Source organism: Melanostigma gelatinosum (assembly GCF_949748355.1).
Source record: "Melanostigma gelatinosum genome assembly, chromosome: 14".
NCBI lineage: Eukaryota > Metazoa > Chordata > Actinopteri > Perciformes > Zoarcidae > Melanostigma > Melanostigma gelatinosum.
The window spans coordinates 20,311,783-20,329,695 of record NC_136647.1 but is presented as its reverse complement, the minus strand read 5'-3'; the positions used below and the strand labels follow the sequence as shown (position 1 = coordinate 20,329,695).

Genomic DNA, 17,913 nt, shown 5'->3' with positions numbered 1-17,913 from the left:
CAAGAACTTCACCATCGACCATTAATACACTGGCATTTATGTATTGATTTGTCACTGTAGTATTTTGGCAAAAATAAAAAATAAAATGCCAAAAATTGAGAAAAGTAAAGAGCGTACTTTTGTCATTTTAAATTTGAGTAAATTACATAAATTGGTTGCCTACATAAACATACACACGAGAAGAGTGTAGCTTTTCATAACGACACAATAATTCATGGTCGGATATGCCTACAAGGAGTTTTTTAGTTGGTACTTTGCTGTGGTTGCGCATACTACCAAATTTCCAAAAAAGTCCAGCAAAACCAGTTGACAAAGCTTTCGTCAAGGCTTTCGGGGTACCCTGGATTTCTAAGGAACGTGCACGCTTGGAATAGGATGTGAACTATCTTGACAGTTAAACTCTTTGGCCAGGCCCGACCGTGACATTCTGCCCTCTGCTGGTTAACATTTTCTACTGCACGGTGTAGTTCCTGGTTGATGGGATAACACGCTTTCGGCGACTCTTTGCTCACCACGCAACATCAACTTTTAAAAGCATGGAATAAGTAGGTTCTTAGTTTACCAAAGAGACATTAAGCGAAGAATACCGTTGAAACTCAACTGTGTCGGTTGCAGGCTTTGCCCAAGGCATGGCTCTGTAGACTCCAGCAGGTTTGCTCACAGTAGGCTTGCCAGCTTGCAACCGCCAGCAAAGCTAGCTAACTCGCTAGCTAGCAACATTGCAGTCCAAAATGACTGACTGCTGCGCCGCAGCGAACTGTGATTATCAGCAAGGGGGATCCGAAAACTCTCCTCCACTTTTCAGCTTTCCCTTGGATCCAGAGCGGTAAGAGCTGTGCTTATTTCATTGAGACGTGGGTTAAAAACGAGCCTCTGAGCATGCGAAATGAATGTGTTAGCCGTCCAGGGTTAGCACTGGCGCTAGCTTAACACCATGTTGGCTAACAGTGACACAACTCTGTGGAAAATGGCGCAGACTAACGTTACTCTTGAAAGAAAAGTCCGTGTGAAATAGACTCTGCTCACTCATTCCGGATCGGAGACCGACACCAAAGTGCGATTTTGGCTGATATATGTTTCTATTTGCGTCCAGTTATTTCACAAACAAAGAGAAAACATAGTTTAAAACTTTTTTTGTGCTGTAATTTAAATTGCCATCGACACCGACCACCTCGACAGTGTGCTAGCGTTACGAGAGGCGCTGACGTTAGCTTAGCTGAATTTAAATACTCTCCATTGATACAGCTGTTTGGCCTTATTGTGGCTTCCAAACTGCATTAATTACATTGCATTTTAATGTACAGCTCACTGAACAATAGCAACTGAAACTTATATGAACGTAGTTAAACAGGTGATGTCGCCATGAATAAGTAGCAGTCTAGCGCCCCCTTTATCCCGCTGTTACCTCTCAACTCGCTGTTTTTTTTCGCTCTGCGATTGCTGTAGTGTTGTGCAATAGGGATGTTATGTTACATCAAAACTAAAGAATTGATTTAAGGGCCGTGATTGAATGGCGGCTGCATTTTATCCGGCTGTATCGCAGTAGTGAGCGCGTGGACAGGAAATGTAACCTCTAAGCCACAGGATAAACTACTAGATCACAGTCTGAGTGTTGCACGTCCAGCCCTGCAATGAGTTTGTCTTTTTTTTTTGTCCCCTCCTTTTTGCTTTGTGTAGTCTTTTTAATCTTGCACCCGCCACCCACCCAATATTGTGTTAAATTGAGAGATGTAAATCTCATTTTCTTGTGGGCAAATCCACCCACCTTTATTCTGTGCATATATAATAAAATCAGTTGAAAGAAAGAGAAGGAATTTTATTATGAAAGTTGAAATAATGAAAGCAAAGAGCTCATTTGACTCATGAAAGCTTTTTAGCAATCAGTCACACCTTTTGTGCTTTCTTATTATATATTTGTATGGCGTGTTTGTACCTAATCCACGTAATTGTAGCAGTTCTGACCTCTTGAAGCATAACCACAGCGTGCACGTCTCTCCCAGAGTTGTGTATGGATGTTATGTCTGTCTAAAAATGTATTTGAACTTGTATTTGCACAGTGATGAAGCCTAGCAATCTAGCCACAGCAAATGGCAGTTTTAGTTCAAACTAGCCAGTACAGTGGTTTGGACCAATGTAGTAATATAGTGTCTGCAAAACACTATATTACTAACATTAATAATCATTTGTTATACTGTTACAAACTAGATAAAGTAAGTAGCCTAGCTCAAGCAGCCATGTCAGTTATCTATATTTACCATTTAGACCTTCTACTCTGGGAACAGTTTAGTGGTGGCATTTAGGAGTGCAGAGAGTCGCCACGCTCACCCATGTTCATCACAATGAACAGTTCTTAAATTGAAGCAAACCGTTTCACAAACTTTTGAAGAACTCGTGAGTGTTTGTCGAGTCATTATTTAATATGAGAGTACAGAATATTCATGCACAAGCGTTTGGACTAATTAGTTTGCATATTATGGTTGTGACACCTTTCCCCCTGGATTTTTCAGATGCCAGCTATGGTTGAACAACTGTCATCGCCAAGATCTGGCCTCAGAACCTCCTGAGCAGCTGCATAAGCTCTACAGACTGTGTGCAAAGCACTTTGAGCCCTCTGTGATCACTCATCAAGTAAGAAGCAAATCTCTTGCCCATTACCCTTTGTGAATGTAATAATAATACTAATAATTGTCATTTTGCCCCCTGTTTTGTTATTATAGTACCTCCAGTGCTGTTCCTAGTGAGCAAATACTACCGTACTTTCCGGACTATAGAGCGCACCGGTATATAGGCCGCACCAGCCGATTTTTTTAAAAAGAAAAAAAGAAGGTGTACATAGATAAGCCGCAGTGGTCTATAAGCCGCAGGTGTCTCCGTTGAACAGCAAGATGCTTTTAACAGTACTAAAGTTGTCTTCTATGAACATCATAACATGTCGCTAGCTTCTAAGCTAATTTTAACATTACGGCCAATGGGGAAATGCTAACCGCGATTAGCATTAGCGAATATATAATATATCTTTGTACATCTTTTCATGCAGACATACTTGCATTACAGACTACGGTCTCTCACGGCTACCAAACGAAAAACAATGAGGCAATAACTGTTGTTGCTCATAGCTCTGAATAGCTGTTGTGCTAGCAGCAACTGGCCAAGCCAGTTAGCCGTAAATGCTATTCAGAGCTATGAGCAGAGAAGATCAGCTTTTTCTCAAGTCTGCCAGTGGATCCTAACAGCCCGGAACAGTGTGAAAGAATCCATCATCACCAACGGGTTCTGAAAGGCTGGGATACTATGAGATTAAGGGGAGAGCGCAATGAGGAGGACAACACAAGCTCAAGGGTGGATTGCCTCATTGCTTTTCGTTTGGTAGCCGTGAGAGACCTTAGTCTGTAATGCAAGTATGTCTGCATGAAAAGATGTACAAAGATATATATTATATATTCGCTAATGCTAATCGCGGTTAGCATTTCCCCATTGGCCGTAATGTTAAAATTAGCTTAGAAGCTAGCGAGTCGGACATGTACTGTTAAAAGCATCTTGCCGTTCAACCTTTTTTGTTAACAGTCCTAGTGAGAGGTAGGTCAAAGGTACTTCATCCATATTGTAGCGACCCTGTCAGTAACAGCTGGTAGCAGAGGGGTTGCTGGTAGCAACTGTTCTGTGTCGGGAGCTAGTAAATGTTGTGTTAGACCGGAAGCGGAAGTTGCGGTTGTTGTGGCGGAGAAAAGCTACGGAAAAATCCGTATATAAAGCCACCGGACTATAAGCCGCCGCCTCAAAGCGTGGGGTAAAAAGTAGCGGCTTATAGTCCGAAAAGTATGGTATATATTTCCATAACATTACCAGTTTATTGGGGTACACTTGATTGATCTAATGCACTTTAATACAACAGCCAAGTAACAATGCCAATCTTTGTGTAGCTTATAAGGTTAAAACACACTGCTGTTTCTAATGTTCCTTGTGTACATGCACACGGTGGGACAAATGTTAGAAACACCATCAATCAATGCAATGCAACGCAATCACATGCAACTCGATGTATAACACAAGTTGGAGGTTTTTATTGCTATATATTGCTGATGTCGTTGGGTTTAAAATGACACCAACTTCCTTTAAAACAGCAACTAAAACACTTTGCTTCATTAGAGGGTTTGTTACTGCAAAGATGTGGGTCAGAAAAAGTGAAATCTTTATTAAACAGCTGTTCAATTTAATATTTGTGTACCAAATGATGCCCAGTGCAACTGTATCTGTAGTTAGATTTAAGCCCAAAATCATGTGTCGTAAGTCAATGGGAAATCCCCGTTTCACATAGAATATTGAGGATTAGCGCCTTTTTGTCTTTCAGAGCGCCTCCAGTTGTGTCTTAAGAGAGGATGCTGTTCCAACAGTCTTTGACTCAGCAATGCCTGAGAATAATCAATCAACCTGCAACAGGAAGCGAGCTAGAGATCCTGTAAGTGTTTCATTCACTCTTTAAATCTCTCTTCTGAACACTTCATCAGACAATACGACACTAAAAATGCAAACATTTAATCATCCTTTCCACCTTCATAGTCTGAAGAGGATCCTACCTCTGTGAAGAAAACAAAAGGTACTGTAACTGGCTCACTTCATTCAGCCCTTTCAGTTGTAGTCTACGTTAGATTATAATATATATGTGTTATATATTTATTCACCGATTGAAGCATTTTTTTTAGCATTTTTTTATCATCATCTCAGCCTTTCATTCAGGTTTTCTCTTTCCCATCAGAAAACACAGCCACAACAGAGGTGAAGGAGAGAAGAGAAGTACCTGCTGCAGTGCCTGAACTGCAAATCGAGAACCAAACCCAAGAGGATGGAGCCAGCTGTAAAGCAAAAGAGACTCTGAAAGTCTATTTCAAGGAAATCCTGGCACTTACTGGCTTCAGCATAAATGGTGCAAACAGCAGCACTGATGAGCCAATCGGAGGTACGAGAGGACAGCAGGCTTTCAATCGTATCTGCGTAGAGAAAATTGACAAGAAAGAAATCCTTCAGTTCAGCGAAGACCTCATGCGGGAGGAGATCCAAAACAGCCTCAGGCAGGCACGATTCTTTTCCATTCTGCTTCAGGATGTGACGAGTATAGAGGGCAAGGATCAGATCCCAGTGTTCATCAGGTCTGTCACAGTAGAAGGGTACCCACAAAAGCACCTCATCGGGTTCTTACCATGCGACATGGATACAGAGAATCTGTTTTACATGCTTCTGTCAGAATTGCGAAACAAGTGGGGTCTGAGGATGGAGCACTGCAGAGGACTGACTTATCTGGTCACAGGCAGCATGTGTCAGAAAATGCGAGACCTTACCTCCAGGATTCTGCAGGAGTTCCCACAAGTAGTTCTGTCACCAAGCGACCCATATGCCTTCAACATATGGATTATTCGCTGCATGCCCGTGCCCTCTATTCAAAGCGTTGCTAACACTGTAGAGGAGGTGGCCTCGATACTCAGGAGAACACCAGAGCTGTGCAAAAGATTGGAGGGAAAGATCCAGATGACATATGGGCATATGAAAGGGGAAGTGGACAGGATCAAGGCAGCCGTCGCTGAGAATTGGGAATATGGCACCGATGCCTTCCAGACCATGTTGGACATCCTGGAGCCGTTCCTGAACTGCATCAACGAGATGATTTCAAAGGTAGACGAAGATACTGCTGAGCAGATGGCCAAGCTCAAGCCAGTTCTGAAGAATTTCAATTTCATCATCACACTTGTTGTTCTTAAGAACACCCTCTGTTGTGTGAGCATACTCAACTCGAGTCTCAGGGGAATAATTAGCATCAGCAGTACGTTGCAGTACACGATTTCCAATGCCTTAAAGCTGGTAAGCAAATACCAACAGGAGCTTGCAATCTTCCACAGGAAATGGTTTTCAGATGCAATTGGCAGAGCAAAGAAGCTGGGAGTGGAGGTCATCAAACCAGAGACAGACCAAGGAGACACGGCCGAAACACCACTGGAGGACCTTTACAGAGAAACTCTGAGCCGGCCTATCTTGCAGTATCTTGTTGCAGAGGTGAAGAGAGTGTTCAGCACAGAGATGGTGAGGATTCTCCGCTGGCTCTCGTTAGTGCCATCTTACATGGCTGACCACAATTTCAGCATTCGCAGAGATAAAGTAGCAGACGCCAACTTGAACAACCTCGCAAGGCCCGACACATTCTACGAAGAGCTTGGTTGCTGGGAGGTGAAGTGGAGGCATGCAAGCAAGCGCAGAATCCTACCGACCACAGTGTTCGCAACACTCAAGATTCCAGATATTGGGTTCTACCCCAATGTGCAGAGCCTGCTGCGGGTGTTGGGCACTGTTCCATGTGTAAATGCAGAGGCAGATGTGTATGGTCAATACCATATGGTACTGGAGCGGTGCCACTCCTACCTGAGAGCCACACCAGAGGACCAACGACAATGCAGCATGGCATACGTCTACGTGAACCAAGATGTGCACTTCAATGTCGAACAAATGGTGGACTCGTATGTCCAGAAGCATCCAGACATCCTGCAATTGCTGCAAATGGTTAGTAGATTTTCATTAGCATTACCCTCTTCGGTGATAAAACAACTGTTCTCCCTGAAATGACATTCTATTTTGTGTGTGTGTTTTACAGGATGATGACACAAAGGAGAAGCTTCCCCAAGGTGAGATGCCTTTGAAATCATTTCTTTAACATTTCAGCATGCAGCCATTTTGGTGAATCACACAGCTATTCTATCACATAATACACCAAGGAGAATGTTCCCAAAATAGAGCTCTAGACATTTAAAAATGTGTTTTTGATCTAAATTACCATTGTACTTAAGTGGAAACAACTTGGGCAAGTTTAATGATAATTTCATTAAACTACAATCTTAAATATGCCAATTTTCTTATTTACTAATGTGTTAAACTGTGATGTTAACTCACTCGACCCTTTTCGACTCATTTCAGTTGCATCCCATGGGAACCATGCTGAAAAGGACACTGAAGAAGAATTACAGTTCCTAAACCTAGAGATGGATGCCGAAAGGCTTGTGGAGCTGAAGTGCGCAGAGACTGACCGAGATTCTCTTAAATCTGCTTTGCAAGCTGCAGTGACGGCTGCATACAGCAGCCAAAGCAGGCAACATGGTGATGCTTCTGCTCAGGAGGGAGAAGGCGAGTATGTGACCAAGTCTGAAATGAAAGAAGTTCTCACTGTGTGCGAGAAGGCCGTCAGGGAGGGAATCCTCTTGGAAGTGGGGACGTCATTTTTTTCCTTGTTCATCGACTGCGTTGTGAAGTTTGGGGAGAAAGACTATCTTCCACTCTTCCTGAGGTTTGTGGACAGTTTTGATGTCATGCGATTGGAGTTGATGGGATTTCTTGAGGCAGATCTTGATGTTGATGCCATGGTACAGCGTCTGCTGGAAATAGTAACCGTTGAGTGGAGTCTTGATTTGAAAAACTGCAGAGGTCAAGCATACTTGGGCTCTGGTGATGTTTCCTACAAGCTGAAAGCCTTTGCCTGCAAAGTCCAGGAGAATCATCCTCTTGCTATAAGCACACACTGCTCTTCTTACTCTTTCAACACATGGTGGTCAAAATCCATCCCAGTGCCTGCTGTTAAGAGAGCCCTGGATACATTCGAAGAGGTTTTGATGTTTTTTGGCAGCAGCGCTACTCTACAAAAACAGCTCGACCATGTGATAGCGTTTGGTCTGAGAGAGAGCTATGAAAAGGTCCAAGAGCTACAGGGGAAGTTCTGTGCCCTTTGGCAAGAGAAGCATGACTCGTATGAGGTGTTTGTGCCGATGCTGGAGCCCCTGGTTGAATGTCTGGAGAAAATCAAAAATAACCCACAGAGATGGAAAGCTTTTGTGTCTGACCAAGCTGTGGCACTCCTCCGCAAGGTAATGGAATTTGATTTCATCATTGCCATGGTGGTCCTGAAGAATACATCCTCTTTCACCAGAGAGCTGAGTGCAGGTCTCCAGAAGGACCACTTCAGTGCCGCATCCCAACTTTGCCAAATCAGTGGAATCGTGGCCACTCTGAACCGAGTAAAAACTAATATGAAGGTGTTCCATCAGAACTGGTTTGACGAGGCCTGTGCAATGGCACAGAGTCTAAGAGTGCAGATTGAAGTGCCTGAAAATGCCTTGCAGACGGCAAGAGAAGGCATGATGAAACCAGTCGGGTTTTACAAAGATGGCTTAAGTGTACCTCTAGTAGATAACCTCATCAATGCCGTAAAGGATCATTTTTCAGAGGACCACAAAGAAGCTCTCAACTTCCTCTCCCTCGTTCCATGCTCAGTCACAGTGAGTTACATGTTTGAGAGCCTGAAGTCGAAGCCTCCTCTCTACAGCGGTGATCTTCCTGATGCTGACAACTTCTTCACAGAGCTGTGCTGTTGGAGAGTAACATGGAAGACCAAAGTTGCGTCCGTGACCGTCCCAGGCTCAATATTTCACACCCTGCGCCTGCCACTCATGCAGTACTTTGGCAACATCAATGCCCTGCTGAGGATCATGTCCGTGCTACCTAGCACAGCGCTGGAGGACTGCGGTGCCATAATGCGCCACAAGAAGTTCAAAGAGTATCTGAGAAACACAAATCCCAAAAAGAGGTCCCCGTGCTTGGCTATGCTGCAGGTGGGCACGGACTTCAGCAGAGACCTGGACCGCATGGTGACCCAGTGTTTGAAGGTTACTCCGCAAGCTTTGGAGGGTATATGTCTGGTACGTGCTTGTATTCTTTCATAGAAATGGCAGTGTGTTACATACTCCTTCCCCATATTTTAGTAATTCTGAATGCCGGACTAATTTGTATTTCCCTCGGTGTATTCACAGGACAAGGAATCCAAAAGTTTCAACAGAAACTCTGAAAACAACATGGAAGGTATGATTGTTTACATATAGTTTAAAAAATATATATATATATTATTACATTTAGTACACTAACTTTTTTTCTCCATGATTTCAATGTTTGTCATAACCACTGTTATGTTTTCTCCCCCCTGATATATTTAGTTGATTGTGTCAAGGAGGAAGCTGAAGAGCCTAAAATTCATCAATCTCCTGACAAAGTTGAGGACCAGGACATGAAACCAGCAGATGAGAATGGGCACCTGGGAGATAATCGCCAAAGTCTCGCCACGGTATTCAAACTGGCCACACTTCTGGGGAAAAAGAATAGCGGTCTCTCTGACCTCTCAGAGGAGGACCGAGAGCTTTTCATCCAGGAGCTCAGCATGTGCCACTGGTTTGGAAATGAGGGCAAATGGGCGCCTTCTATAGGTGACGATGAAATGGTGAACCTCCTCATAAATGGAATCAGAGATGTCATACTCAAGGAGATACAGGAATCACCGTTCTTCTCACTTATCACGGACAAACCTGTTAAGATTGACGACAAGATCCACCTGCCTGTTTTTGTCAGGTTTGTTGGCGAATCGGCTCCAAAAGTAGAGCTCATGGGTTTCTTACCATTTGATGAAAGCTGTCATGTTGATACACAAGCGAATAACCTCGCAAAGATTCTCACCGAAGACTGGGGTTTACCAATGTCTCAGTGTCGTGGACAAGCATTCATGCACTTGGGCTCAGGTTATCAAAGCCTGAAGAAAATGTCTTTGGATTTCCTCATGAGCTATCCTCTCGCTGTTGTGACACCCAGCGAGTCTTGCGGCCTTGCCCATTGGCTGGCAGGAAGTGTGCCTTGCCCTTCAGTAGCAAAAATGTTGGACATCACAGAAGACCTGCTGCTGTTCTTTGATGAATCTCCTTGTCTGGAGGGACAGCTGGCGCAAGCTGTTGATGAGCTTTTGAATTTGCCAAGAGAGGCCCTGGAGGAAATGCCAGAAACATGTTGCTCGAGGTGGAAAAAGAGAGAGGACTTCTTTGACATACTCGCTGACACATTAGAGGGCATCCTCAGCTGCCTTGATGCGGTTAGCTCGAGTGCCATCGGTGTCAAGTCAATGCATGCACAAGTTCTCTCTACCGCTCTGAGAAATCTGGATTTCATTGTCACCCTGGTGATTTTGAAGAATGCTTGTGCTCCCCTACGTAACTGTAGCACTGTCTTCCGCTGTGGAAACCCTGCTGATATTCTCTGTGAAGTGGAAAAAATCCCCTCGATCATAGAGACTCTTCACAAGATGTTAGAAAATGTGAGCACTCTGCACTCCACTTGGTTTGAGCAGGCATTCCAGCTAGCAACCAAGGTAGCTCCTGAACAGGTGTGCTTCTCAGAGGAAGCCAACAGCTATGAATCTCCTGACATCTACTACAGAGAGAATCTGAGCGTCCCTCTCCTCAAAAGTCTTGTCGATGAAATGAAGTACAGCTTCTCAGACAGCCACTTAAAGGCCCTGTCGGTCCTGTCCTTACTGCCCTCCTGCAATCCACAGCCCATTGTGCCGGAGACCACAGACAAGCCATTCAGCCTCTACCTTGCAGATCTCTCTGAGCCGGAAGCAGCCGAGCAGGAAATCAAAGCATGGGCCACAGTCTGGGAAGAGAAATACCAGGATGCTGCTCCTCCATCATCCATCACTGAAACACTAGTCCATCCTGAGTCGATAAGCCACCCAACTGTCACCTCACTGCTTAGGCTAGTAGCGGTCCTGCCCAGTGTCAGTATGGAGTGGGACCTGATGAAGACCACTCTGAATTCCACGAGGGATCTGTTAAAAAACACTGTATGCAAAGGCAGCAGAAAGGACCACGTGGTGCTCCTCTCTCACTGCACAACTCTCCAGAGACTGCCCGAGGTCATAGAGAAGTGTATGGAGGTTGATCCAGAGAGCAGTCCATGTCTATCCCAGGTAAATGAACAATGATTTAAGACTGTTCTTTGTTTCTTGATCATGTTGTAAAAGAAAACAAAGTTAGAACATCTTAACAGCCATTCTAATCATCACCACATGTTCTTTTAGGTGATGGGAACCTTGCAAAGACTGAATTTGGACAGCGGTAAGTCCATTCATGGCAACTTTATTTTCAAGAATTGTCTTTGATTGTAATTATAAGACGACAAAAAAATGCATTTGTATGTGAGGCATGAACATTTATTTTCATTTTTTAAAGCAGTGGACGTTAAAGCAGAACCAGCACCACCAACAGAATCGCACGCCTCCATCGTAGCCGAGAAGCCTCCTGATGGAGAGGTGAAATCGGCTGATAACGAAGTGTTACTGGAGGTCGCACAGGGACCAAGAAAAGCAGTGTCTTTCTATGAGCCACAATTGCGTGAACAAATCCTCAAGGAACTCTGGGACTCTCAGTTCTTTACAGTTATAACTGAGCAAGCTGTCGAAGTTGACGGCGAGCTCTACATCCCGTTGTGCATCAGGTACTTGAACAAAGAGGACATCCAGTGTGAGGAAACACTGGCTTTCATCCCTTTTGGCAAAGACACGGTTGTCTTGGCAGATGCTATAGAGAGTGCCCTGTCTGAGAAGTGGGGGCTCAACATGGAGTACTGTAGAGGACAGGCCTTGCTGAGTGTTGGTGAAGTCGGAGCTCAGATGAGGGCTGTAAGTTTAGCCATAGCTCAGAAATACCCCCAAGCTGTAAGAACAGTCAGCTCTGCGTTGTCTCTTAATGTATGGCTGGCTAGGTCGTCTCCCGCTGTAGAAGCAGCGGACGGAGCAGTTCTCATAGGTAAAATATTGCATTGGCTCACAGAGGATGTAGAACGGCAGAACAAACTGGAAGACATGATCATTCACGTGTTCCAGCAGGATGAGGTGAAGGGCAACGAGCTGAGGGACAAGCTCGTCAAAAACTGGGAGAAGAGTCATGACATGCACGAGGTAATGGTGGAGGTTTTAGAAGCTGTCATGCTCTGTTTGAATGAGCTGAAAGGGGAGGGAAGTGTTTCGAACCGGCAGCAAGCATCGCAGTTGTTCGATGCGATCCGAAACTTTGAGTTCATCCTATCAGCCGTGGTGCAGAAGAACATCTTGAGTGTCTCTAAAAAGCTAAGTCAGTCCCTGCTGGGAAAACCCTTAGACATGTTGCTTGCTGTGAATCATTTGCCTGACCTCAAAGCATCCCTCAGTAAACTGAAGAGTGATATTGACACCCATCACAAGGCCTGGTTTGAGGAAGCTACTGCGCTGGCCTCTAAACTCCATGTAACAATGATGCATTCGGTGCTTCTAGAGCCATTGAGTGAGTTTTACAAGGAATTCGTAAGCATGAAGGTCGTAGAGCACTCAATAGCAGAAATTGAAGACCTCTTCACAGAAAAGGTATTGGATACCTTGAGGTGTCTGGAGATTGTGCCTTACGCAATGTCCAAAGTAGAAACCAGCATTCTTAGCGGTCTTGTGTTCCGCCTGTACAAGGAGGATTTGCCAGATCAGGTCTCGCTTCACACTGAGATGAAGTCGTGGAAGGAGAAATGGTTGGATCCCCTGGCAGGCTATCTCCCGACTACCGTGCTCGATACGCTCAAGACGTCGCAGATAAGAAGTTTCAGTAACATTGAAACTCTCCTCAGACTCCAGGTCATCTTGCCGTTTTCAAGGAGGGAGAGCAACTTTAGGCAGGGAAAGAGCAGCTTACAGGAGTTCATACAGCAGGAAAAGCGACCCCTCACTGAGCTACATCCTCTGTAAGAGATGCAGGTCTTCCGTCACTAGCTGGCAGCTTTGAGCGCCAACCATACCTAAGAACTAATGTGTCTCAACCCTAATTGAGGTCCCATGTTCTGAACTCAATATTTCTGTGTACATTATTGATCTGAGTTCTTTGAGATTTCCTTTTGTTTTTATCCTGCAAACTAAGCCCTATGTTCTTTTTTTTTTTTTTCTTTTTTTTTCTTTTTTTTTATCCTGTAGTTTGTACAGTTTTACTGCTCAATGGGACCAATGTCTTGGCAAAAAAAAAAGAGCAATGCTTGTGTGCCTTGATGCGAAACGACTAATTCACCCCATGTATCATGATAATTCAGATGTTGAATAATGTCCCATTGGCGTTGGCTGACTTCTGTATCGCGGTCATGACCTTATTATTATGATTAAATGCACCCTTAACCTTTCATGGGCACAAATAGAAATGGTTAGTTCCATCATGTCTTCTGATGATTTCTCATGTTTCCTGTCTCTTTGCAGGAATGAATTTGCTGTAAACGTATCTTTTGAAAGAATGTTTCCTCAATAGGAAAACCTTCAAATATATATTTGTCAAAAAAGTAATAAAATTCTCCAAAAATATTTTTTGCCTTCTTTGTACAGTCGTCCTCCACATGTAGTCCTGTCTGTAAGTCAACACAAGATGGCGCAGTGGGGCTGTAAATGGCCTGAAGAGGAAACGACTGGATCTGGTAATGAAGTCCAGCTGGGCAGGTGGAAGTCCACGTGCAGTTATTCTGTTTAGTATTACTCTTTTGGTAAACTAAAAAAGCACAACTGCAAACAACCTGTATGAGTTTTGAGGGTTGTTTTTTAAGCTAAAGTATAATTTGCTGCGATAAGCTTTCGGGGCATTCCAATCGTGTTCAATACAGTTTGCCGGTGTTAATGATTGCTGGCTGGCAGTTCACCCTCTTGGGCATAATCTGTATTAAATAAAAAACTTTCATGATTCACTCACCGATCAACAAGGATGTGGGTTTGGAGGGAGGGTTGTTAAGGTCATACAGCCACTGTATTATCTCAAGATACCTGGTAAATATTTATTTTACAATTAGCTTTTGTCCTCAAAGTGTAAGGCTTCTGCAATGCTGGGTATGCGAGAGAGACCGGTTCAACTTGTATTTGCCAGTAATGCAAATCGAGGCTTCGGGGCTCCATTGTGGCTCTGTTAATATGTAATTTTAAGAACAAGTGTATTCTGTGACTCGGTGTCTGGCTTTCTTGTCAATTATTTGCTATGAATTCCAATCTGGTGTATAAGCCTTCATGAGAGGAATTGCAATAACACACAGCTTTTGAACTGACTATTTCAAAAGCAAGGGCCTGTTAGATGTTCGTGTGTACGGCCTTGTTTAAGCCATGCATTTTCTTTCATTTAACTGTAGGCCAATACCAACGTCCGCCCAAATATGCTGAATTTAAAGCTGATGACAAATAGCTTCAATAGCTTTCCTGATTTATTCTAGTTTTCTTCACTAGAACAGCTGGCAATGAGCCGATCTTATTAACTGACTGAGGCTACACTGACACAATACCCCAGGGCTTATTTAAGTCACTTTAAATTCAAGTTAAAGACATGATCCAGAGGACTAAATAGATTTATTTCCCCCTGAAATATTCTACAGATTTCATGAAAACAAAGACCTCTGCTGTTAAAAACCCTTCTACCAGTTGTGGCTGGTGGATTTTTTTTTGGGTAGGGCCATCCAATCAATTTCAGCAAATAGTATAATTCAATGCAAAAAAAAAAAAAAAAGGTATCAAAAATGCATTAGTACTTTGCAGTTACATTGTTATCATTTATTCCAACACTGACATAATAAGGACATCTTATTCATACAATTCAGTATATTAATATATATATCATATAATAATAATATTCTGTATAATATGATATATAAATACCATATAATCATAAATATACAATATAAATATCATGAATATATTATAATAAAATGTAAATATCATATATATATATATAATAGAACAAGTATATTTTAAGATGCCCCTATGAACCTTGTTTGTTGGAGAAACACCCAATCAGTGCGGTGAGGAAACCTGCATGTTTTTATGAGTTATTTGTAAAGGAACTTTGCTCTTCTGAGTGGCAAACCTCTCAATGACCTTCTTATTGAAGTCAGGCATGTCCCTGACAAGTTCCTTCTCCATGGAGAGCATAGCCAGAGCATTAAAACGCTCTTCTACGTTACCGTTAGCATCGCGTGGGTGGAAATGTCCGTCGTCTCGTCTGCTTGAATGACAATAAAATCAGTGTTCTTTACTTCCTCCAGAATGTAATCCCTTACAACCGACAGCATGCAGTCCAACAGCTCATTTTGTAGTCTTCGACGTCCCTTTAAAAACGCTGGCTGTCTCCAGCTGCTCCTCCAGCACACCGTCGAGGGACGCAACAAAATCCACCAGTCCCTTGAACACGCCAGGGTTGTCCGAGGAGTCGTCATGCCCACGCAAAGCCAATTCAAAAGCCCCACAAAACTTGACACAATCAATTATTTTTGATAAAATGTGCCGGTTTTTATCCACCTCCTCGTTGTGTTTCTTTACCGCAAGCCGGTGACCGTCGTCCAGCTGGGTAGCGAGAACACGCGAGATGAGAACTAGACACGGGCACTCCGGGAGAAAAAGACTTCCGGGAGGGCCATTCTCATCTGGCCCTCCCAGAAGTCTTTTTTAGGGCGCTGATTGGCTAAATTCTAAGTCACTCATTTATTTCTTTAATCAGTGATTGGCTAAGTTGCTTATTAGACCCGTCTTCCTTGGGCCAAATCGATCTGGCCCCAGCACGTGCACGCGCAGTAGAGACGTGCACGGGGACAGCTGAGAGGTGCACCAGCGGAGAGGACAAGCAGGGAAAAGCATTTATTTTGCGCAGATATCCTATTTTACAAATATTACTGGGTATATTACATAGCTCAAAAACACAAATATTGACAATTTGTATAATTTATTAATATTATTAAAAAAAAAAATTAATAATATTATTATTATTTATTTTATTTCTTTGTGGCTCAAGGTGGGTGGGGCCAGGCCCCGTGGCCCTCTATTGGCCGGCCGCCACTGCCTTCTACATACATAAACTCTGTTTGTTGACGTGAAGCTGCCTCATCTTTTAACACCGTTAACCCCACTGAGTGCACCTTTTTTTATAGAAACATGTATTCTTCCTGTGAGCTGTAACAGCAGATGCCTCCCTGACAAAGCCCTGATTGTCGGTGCTCAGCTCAGTGTGAAAAGGAGCATCTCCGTGTCCCCGCTCAGCTGTTGAGCAAACGGATCTGTCTCCTCTGTGCACGGGGCCCCACAGCGGCTACATGCAGCACACGTGCACCGTCTGGTAACCCCATCCCTACGCTCTCTCCTCCAAGAGCGACGTGCCTCCTCCAAGCTGGCTTTCATTTATTTACACGTTGGATGCAGAGGTGGACTTTGTTACGGTTTAAATCCTCAGGTGCAGCCGGTGTGCTTGAGCATGAAGAACACATCCGCCATCTTTAAGCAAAACAAGGTATTGCCATAATTGACCCGTGCACCAGGTTTCCTGCTGGAAGTCAAGGTTCTGCACTGATGTAGGACCCGTGGCACTCCGTAATCATACACAGCCAGGATTTAACTACACTCTGGAGGGGAAGACACAGGGCTTAAGTGGATTTTATTTCAAGGTTCCCTTTCAGGGAAAATTGGCAGCACAGGCCGGGATTCAGATCCTCCCCGTATTACGAGCAAAACTTTTGGTTTGAATTATTCAGATGTCAGCTCGTTGATTGTTCTCTTTAAGAACACATCATTTGTACTTGCCATAAAGCTAGAGCATTTAAACTGTAAGTGAAATGTGAAGGGCTGTCTTTGGTGCGTGTGTTTAACCGCTACTGAGGTGTAGAAGGGATTATCCCATCATAAAGCAGTACCTGTTCAAAAGCATGCATTTATTTGGCCTGAAACTTGCAGCTTGGTATTTCAAATGCTTTTGTAATCCTCAAAGAAGTAGGATTTAATCATTTATAAGGATGATCTGGTGCTCTCACGCCTCCACCAACCGCAATCTAAAGGGCCAAATTCATAAGAACCAGCTGCATCTATAGCACTGTCTGGAGGCCTGCAGGCGGGCTGATGCCTGTCCTTGTGATTCGTCTAACGCTCTTCTTCTTTACCAGGACGTGCGAGCCGAGACCACCCCCCAGACTCTGCTGAAGCCATCACCCCCATCCACGTGGTTTACCTCAACCCCCTCTGCCCTCAACACCTCTTGCTCTTCTTCAGCAGCACCTCCTCAGACGCAGCGATGTGGCTTCGTACGGCGTGATGAAGGACCTGTGTGAGACAGCGCTTGACGCTGGAAGTGATGTCTCTCTTTATAGGGAAAATACACCCCGAAATATAACTCACATGTGTTTGTTCTGCCGTGATGTATAGCTCGGTTTATAATTCACGACTTGGACCAGATGAACGGCAAAGAGACGGAGATGATGTCACAAGACATATCGTGCAGCTGCTCCACAGACAGTAAATAATAAAACAAGATATTAATATAATATAATAATCCTAAGGTATTTTAGTGGATTAGGTTGACGGTACACGCTGCTCTACATTTAAATATAATTTACTGGAGGACTATATCTATTGATACAGTCACTGATTGTGTCAATGAAACAAATCCAAATCCTGTCACCTGATTACATCATCAACAAATGTCTTCATCACTGGAGTAAAGAAATGCAATAAATGCTCTATTTTAGGGTGTGTTTTCCCTTTAAAGCGTGTTTTGTTCTCATGAAGTGAATGGACCCATTTAACTCAGATTTATGACAATCTGATGATATGACAGGCCCGTGATGTGATTAATTACTTGTGTTACTCTTGGCTGGTTAACCCACAACGCAGGCAACCTTTTGTAACCCTTTAGGGTTTTTTTGGGGAAATGGTCCTCCGGTGCCGGTGAACTCCTGGGCTTCATGAGCACACAGGCCCTGGTGCAGGCTCCCTGTAGGACCACATGACATGTTCAAAAGTGCCACCCATCTGTTACTTGAAAGGGTCTCCATCCTCAAAGCACAATAGAGACAGAGGTTGTAAACAAATGGCGTACGAAAGATGTGGGTCCAGTCAGGCAGATTGGACGAGGCTTGTTGTTTCTGAGGCGATCCCCACTGTGAGCTTTCACAGGAGGGACACCGGAGGGTGATTGGATTTTCACATGGCTGATCCGAAAGCTGTCGCTGTCGCTCTGCGGGTCTGATTTGACCCTTTTGGAATACCGTTGG

The 17,913-nt window shown here is 43.8% G+C and overlaps 1 protein-coding gene across 2 annotated transcripts; it reads left to right on the top strand.

Moving 5' to 3' along the window:
- Window positions 1-493: 493 nt before the first annotated feature.
- Window positions 494-13,200, top strand: LOC306787687 (uncharacterized protein). 2 transcript variants are annotated; one of them, XM_079282904.1, is made up of 11 exons: window positions 494-826; window positions 2,508-2,628; window positions 4,349-4,456; window positions 4,558-4,594; window positions 4,754-6,543; window positions 6,635-6,665; window positions 6,955-8,726; window positions 8,838-8,886; window positions 9,018-10,816; window positions 10,928-10,964; window positions 11,082-13,200. In XM_079282904.1, exons 1-11 carry the CDS (start codon window positions 732-734, stop codon window positions 12,614-12,616), a joined length of 7,374 nt encoding a protein of 2,457 aa, XP_079139030.1. In that variant the 5' UTR covers window positions 494-731; the 3' UTR covers window positions 12,617-13,200. The 2 variants fall into 2 exon arrangements, with proteins under 2 accessions (XP_079139030.1, XP_079139029.1); XM_079282903.1 differs by having other exon boundaries at window positions 11,079-13,200.
- The last annotated feature ends 4,713 nt before the right edge of the window (window positions 13,201-17,913 follow it).

Bases quoted from the DNA above. Each gene is read 5' to 3' on its own strand.
- LOC306787687 (XM_079282903.1), top strand. From the start codon at position 732: ATGACTGACTGCTGCGCCGCAGCGAACTGTGATTATCAGCAAGGGGGA. The intron at 6,544-6,634 runs GTTAGTAGATTT...TGTGTTTTACAG, and splicing joins TCCTGCAATTGCTGCAAATG to GATGATGACACAAAGGAGAA. The intron at 8,727-8,837 runs GTACGTGCTTGT...GTGTATTCACAG, and splicing joins CTTTGGAGGGTATATGTCTG to GACAAGGAATCCAAAAGTTT.